The sequence below is a fragment of the Haemaphysalis longicornis genome, unplaced genomic scaffold (genome assembly GCF_048455015.1).
Source record: "Haemaphysalis longicornis isolate Haplotype H1 unplaced genomic scaffold, Haemaphysalis longicornis Haplotype H1 scaffold_5, whole genome shotgun sequence".
NCBI classification, from domain to species: Eukaryota; Metazoa; Arthropoda; class Arachnida; order Ixodida; family Ixodidae; genus Haemaphysalis; species Haemaphysalis longicornis.
In genome coordinates this window covers 108,782,525-108,788,524 of record NW_027526385.1, presented here as the reverse complement: position 1 = coordinate 108,788,524, position 6,000 = coordinate 108,782,525, and the positions used below count along the sequence as shown (strand labels likewise).

Below are 6,000 nucleotides of genomic sequence, written 5' to 3'. Positions count from 1 at the left end.
AGAGATTTTACGATACCGTTCCTTGATAAAATGGAATTATGGGGTCACATTGGTGTTGGCTTAATGCAGCCACAGCACTTCAGCGTATCGCAAATGGCGACACAGAAGACCCTTGGGATTCTTTTAAATTAGGTGTTGTCTCTATAGCAGCAATGCATCTGAACAACAAAGCTGCCCACTGTCTCCTGCCCTTGTGGAAGACAAAGCTAAGAAAACTAAACGAAACTGTATATGACACGCATAGCTACTCAAATTGCAGAGTTACTGGATATATATACCAGTTGCGAAACTCCCCATAGGCCCCATGGATCAAAATTCGGGCTACAGTTGCGCCCCCCCCCCCCCCCCCCCCACCTTCCACTGTGCTAGGGCATGCATGAGGCATGTTGACTAGCTTGTCTGTCGGCAGAAAGTTCAATCAGCACTCAAGTGTTTGTGGCTACTGCTGCAAGTCAAACAACAAACGCAAATACATAGGTATATTTTACCTGATTAATGTGTTTAAAATGCAAGCTTTATTTTAGAGAAATTTTGTGAATAGGCAATAGTTTAGCGAAGTTCAGTTTTTGTCCCTTGGGGTGCGCCAGTGCACTTGCCACAACTTCAACAGAGCAGGGGGGCCTGCGCTGCCCGGATTCTGAAGCGAAGTTTCGCAGCAGGTATATATTTAGGGTTGTTCGTTTTCAGGTAAAACCCGATTTTACCCGATTCTTGCACCCCGAACAAGTTTCAGGAGAATCGGGTTAAACCCGATTTCTCCCCGAATAAACCTCCCTGTAGCGATCTGCACAATCGTGAGTTGACGGTCTGCCGTTCTCTCCTGGCGCCCCGCTCACAAACAAACGGGTGCATTTCACCCTGCTGCTTGGAGAGTAGCGCTGCAGTTTTTATCCACGCTTTCTAGACAGGTCGCCGTGAGGGCGTACATGCACCCCCCCCCCCCCCCCCTAAAAAAATGCTTGCAGAAGAAAGTGGGAAACACGTTTGAGGCCGGCCACGCTTCGAGTACATTGTGAACAAATTTAGGGTGAAAGAAAAGCAAAGAAATCTGCCCCTTTGCCCACAGCAGATTAGTCTCGGGTATGTGCACCTGCTTCCAAGAATTTCACGCGGAAGGGACGGGTGACCAGTCGGTGGGGGAGAGATTGAGCGACGAAGACGTTTTGTGTACAGGTTTTTTTACCAGCGTGGGTTCCAACCCGCATTATTATCGCTATTCTTCAGCCAGCCTCCGTCACGGTGACTTAGACGCGCTCGTCGGTCGGCCCTGCTGAGAGCCGTGCGTGGTGTCCTTCCTCCCCCGCGCATCACGCAGCTGGTGATATCTCCTTTCGAATGGCCACAAAAGCAGGGAAAGAAGCCACTGCACTCAAAATCCTGTTTTGACAGGAGCAGCAAAATTCTGGAAATTGTGGTATTGCTCTTTTTCGATGAACTTCTAAAAAGGGTCACGTTTTTTAGTGGGTGGGGATAAAGACGAACGAGAAGAGAATGTGAACAAAACGCGATCCAAGGTTGGTCTCTTAGGTTTTCTTCCAGTTTTTCTGTGACGAAGTGAATCAGGCTTCTGATTGGTGCGAACTCTAACCAACGAGACGCATATCGCCATCCTCACTTAGCATTACCAGGCGCGTCTTGTGAGCGCAAAGCCACCGTCGCGGACATAAGGCGGCACCGGAAACTTCAGCGTGGAGATGGGAAGAAAACGAAAGACACTGGATGACTGGTGTAAAGAACATGAAGATCTCCAGATCACAACGAAAGACAGTGAAGGCACCCGCACGTTAGTGTGCAAATATTGCAACACCGAGATGGTCACCGATCCAGCGAAGAAGCCCTACGACCGAATTCGTGAGCATCTAATGTCATCTTGTCATAAGAAGTTCAAGACGGCTTCCAAGGAAGCTGAGACTGCGGGAACGTCTCAGCAGACGCTTTTTGATATGTCCTGTAGACAGCGTGCGAAAGAAACTGAAGCGGACGGCGTTATCCATGACTTTGTTCGTGCCCAAGCGTACAGCGGAATAAGCATGCACCAGGCGGACGGACCGCTGGGAGACTTCGCACGCAAATACTGCAAGGCCGCGAAGACCATGCCAACAGGACAAAGACTTCGGCTGAAATACCTGAAAGAAGCTTTTGACAAGGACATGGAGAAAATCCGCGATGATATGCGAGATGTGAAAGTGAGCGTCATCGTCGATGAATCCCCAGACATCACTGGTGTGCCTACCATCAACACTCTCCTGTGCTACTATAGCCAGAAAAACGTGAAGAAGCACGTTGTTCTGGTCGACGTCGACAGGGTAAATGCATCGAACAGTTACACGGTGGCCAGCGCAGTTAGCAAGGCGCTCCTGACGGTTGGCAAGACGTGGAAAGACGTTGTGGCAGTAGCCACAGACTCAGCAGAGTACATGCGAAAGATGGTTCGAGAAATCTGTCAGGCTGAAGGGATCCAAATCTTGCATGTGAAAGATATAGCACACCTTATTCATGTGAGTGTTGACCATGCCATTTCTTTACAATGCATGTCTGATGTTCGATCCGTAGTGATCAAGTTTGGAGCGTTATTTAAGCACGCTAACAAGCTTTACCAAAAGTACACTGAAATTTGTTCTTCTAATGGCCTCTTTGGACCTGACATTAAGAAGCCACCTTCTGTTGTCCCGAATCGATGGCAAAGCTTCTACAAGGCACTTGTGGTAGTCGTAGAAATGTGGAGCTCGTTAACAGAACTTGCTGAAAGCTCGCATGATAGCAGCAAAGCGGAAGCTATTCGAGGGATACTTTCTGAAAAAGAAGTTGTTTATGCGAAGGCAATCTTGATGAGAGATGCACTCGGCCCACTTTTGGAAGCCCAGAAAACGCTTGAAAGAGGGAAGCTTTTGATGCCCAGCTTTGATCACCTGGTAAACGTGAAGCTGCAGCAGATTGTCGGGGAGCTTTCGGCGATGATCGGTAAAAGCGATCAGGCCAAAGCTGTTTTGTCTATGTTACCCAAGCGCAGCGCTAATTTAGTAAAAACATGTTCTGAAGAGTTCTGCACGAAACTCGCCACAAAATGGCGCTGCACTCTTGGACGGAACGTCTCAGAAAAAGAGGAAAACCAGCTAACTTTGTAGAAGTTGGGAGCCGTCCTTGATCCGTTTCAGAAGCGTCTGCTGGGGCAGTCATTTGAGGACTAGCGACCTCTGTTCATGTCCGTAACCGACAATGTAGATTCCCTTAATGACGAGTTCAACCAGTATTTGCTGGAAGCGAGCCCCACAAACCCAGCTGTCGAACTAATCGAGTATTGGCATGACTCTACTTCTCGCTACCCAAGGCTTGCAAAAGCTGCACTGACATTGTTGTGCCTAGCTAATGGTAGCTGTGATGTGGAGAGAACTTTCTCCCAGCTGAGATATGTTCAACGACCGGACAGATCTCGAATGGAGACTGACATGTTGCGCATGCAGATGATAATGTATGTCAACAAGGACGTGTAAAAAATCGATGACCAGATTTTCGAGAATAAAATGTATAATTTCTAAGAGTCAATGTTTACTGATTCATTCATTTTCAAACACCACTGATTCATTTTCAAACAAACACAAAATTTCGAGTAGTATACTGTATTTGCTATAATACTCTGGTGTCTGTCCCAATTACCAGCTTGAAACACCAAATTTAACGTGTTATACTTAAAAAGCCCGTGATACGTTTTGGTAAGCTCAGTGTAAGTTCTGATAAGTACAACCGTATATTTAACCCGAAAAAACCCGAAGTAAGGAATGGTTTCGCAAAAAAACCGATTTTTCCCCGAATATCAGTTTGAAAAATACCGCCCGATTTTTACCCCCCGAATTTGAAAAAATATAAAACCCGAAAACGAACAACCCTATATATATTGACTCGATTGCACCAGCAAGCCAAGATTTGTATTTGCGACAACAAGAAAGAAATGCATCCCAAAAGTTGTTGGGAAAACAGAGGTGCCTGTTGAAAGCATAGATGGTAAAAAAGAAAAACAAAAGGCAACATGGGCTGCATAGCGTCCATAGAGGATGACTTCGGCTCGGCAGAGATGTTGGCGATTCTCCACCAAGCAAGCAAAGGTGGCGCTGTTTCAGTTCTCATCTGGAAAGAAGGAGCAGAGGAGACACGAGATCAGGAATTAACCAATCACACGCAGCACAGCAGAACACTGGAAAATTTCCTCCAATGGGGAAATGAAAACGGTATTAAACTCTGAGCTGAGCAGAGGTGCATCATAAGGCAACCACACAGTTTGCACTAGGTATGCAAGTGCAAGCCATGGGAAGTCTACATCGATTCAGGGCCCCTGCTTTGATAAAACCACCATTGTTGAGAGACCAAGTTGCATGCGCGGCTGATAACTTATCGCCTTTGATGCTTCCTTTTTGACTCGTGACCAATGCAACATTCCAGTGGAGAGGGCAGGCCTGTCACGAAGACATCATGAAAAGCTGAGCAAAATGTAATTTTTAATTTGAACCACAGAAAGCCACTACCATACCTGCCAGGTTCTCCGAGATGGCATTAGGGAGATCTGACAGGGAAGGGGGGGGGGGGAGGTTAAGGGATCGAAAAATTAGTATAGCAGCAGAGTGCAATAATTTACACTGCTTCGTCCAAACAACTAAAGAGGTAATACACAACTGGACAGATGCTAAATCTTTGGCGGGGCTGACGCCACCTTTTTCAGGAAGTCCTGGTAATACTGTAGAGCGTAACAATGTTCATACCCGCGACTCCTCGCCAAAATAACGTGGCTGAGGGTTGTGTTAGACATGATGATGATGAAAAAAACGTTCAATCGCAGAGCCGAACGTGTTACGGCCGCTCGCCGGTAGGATGGGTGCTCAGAACCGGGTGCAATTTTTCTTCATACTGAACTGCCTCTCACATTTCGCGTTTCTGTGTTACTAAGCAGCTTAACTTGCACGCATGGCCGACTACGCTTTTTAACCTCCTCACTGATCACGACGTCAACTGCTGTAGGATTGTATTAGACTGTCGGGTAGCTCCGGTGCAATGTGTCCAGACTGGGAGAAAGGTTTGGCCTGACACGGGTGTGTATTCGGGAGATTTTCGTTTCGGCCGTACAGTCGTACAAAACCATCAAAATTCGGGAGTCTCCCGGACAATTCGGGAAACCCTGCAGGTATGCACTGCATGCAGTAGGTCTCTGTGCACGGCTTTGACATATTTGCTCGAATCCTTTATGTAATGGTGTTTACACACTGAAGTGTGTGTGACTTGGCATCTCTGTAACTCAGCAGCAGATACAGGACGATGTTATTGACGACGGTCATGAGAGACAAAGCCAAGCACATGAACAGCCAAGTCTTCGTAAGGCCACACATACGACTGGTATTACGGTAACTGACTTTACAGAGTAAACACAACCCTGGGCATGCAATAAAGTTACAAAACTGCACTCTTGGAGACCTTCCGTTGTCAAGTCTGTGTTCAAATGTGTTCTAATGAACCTGGAGAAATAAGCAATCTGTACATGCTGGAGGCCACGAACATTAAGAGTGTTTTTTCACGCCTTTCGTCGGACATTCCTGCACTTGAATCTGAATATCACCCATTTTGAGGGCCTGTAGGACACATGCGTAAATTTTCGAAGCACAAATGGAATGTTGTGTTCTACTTTGGGCATCTTTGTGGCCTAGCTTGGCGAGATTCCTTCTCCATTGGGCAGTATTTGGGCGAGTTTAACTTGGCGAATCAGCCGTTGTTGGTTGGAGCATGTGGTATCTTTGAAATGAGTTTACTTTGTCGATAAACTCTGTCTTGGTAGGCTGGATTTCCCACATTATGTTTTTTCATACGTGTGCCTACACTGAAAAAATCTCGAATCCTAGGTGCTGCATCTTTGCCTAAAAAGGGGGCAAAGTTAAAAAATGTACCGATAGATGTAGCTTCCATTGTACAGTCATCAGAAGTGCCACATTTTCACGTGAACTGTAAAATTCAAATGCACTA

General features: G+C 46.5%; 1 protein-coding gene across 1 annotated transcript in view; it reads right to left on the bottom strand.

The window, feature by feature from the left end:
* Positions 1-2,215: 2,215 nt before the first annotated feature.
* Positions 2,216-6,000, bottom strand: part of LOC144139852 (uncharacterized) — a 53,561-nt gene continuing 49,776 nt past the window's right edge. Inside the window, exon 16 of the mRNA XM_077672097.1 lies at positions 2,216-4,122. Coding sequence (XP_077528223.1) covers positions 4,119-4,122 — 4 coding nt within the window. The 3' untranslated portion in view covers positions 2,216-4,118. The remainder of the gene's footprint in view (positions 4,123-6,000) is intronic.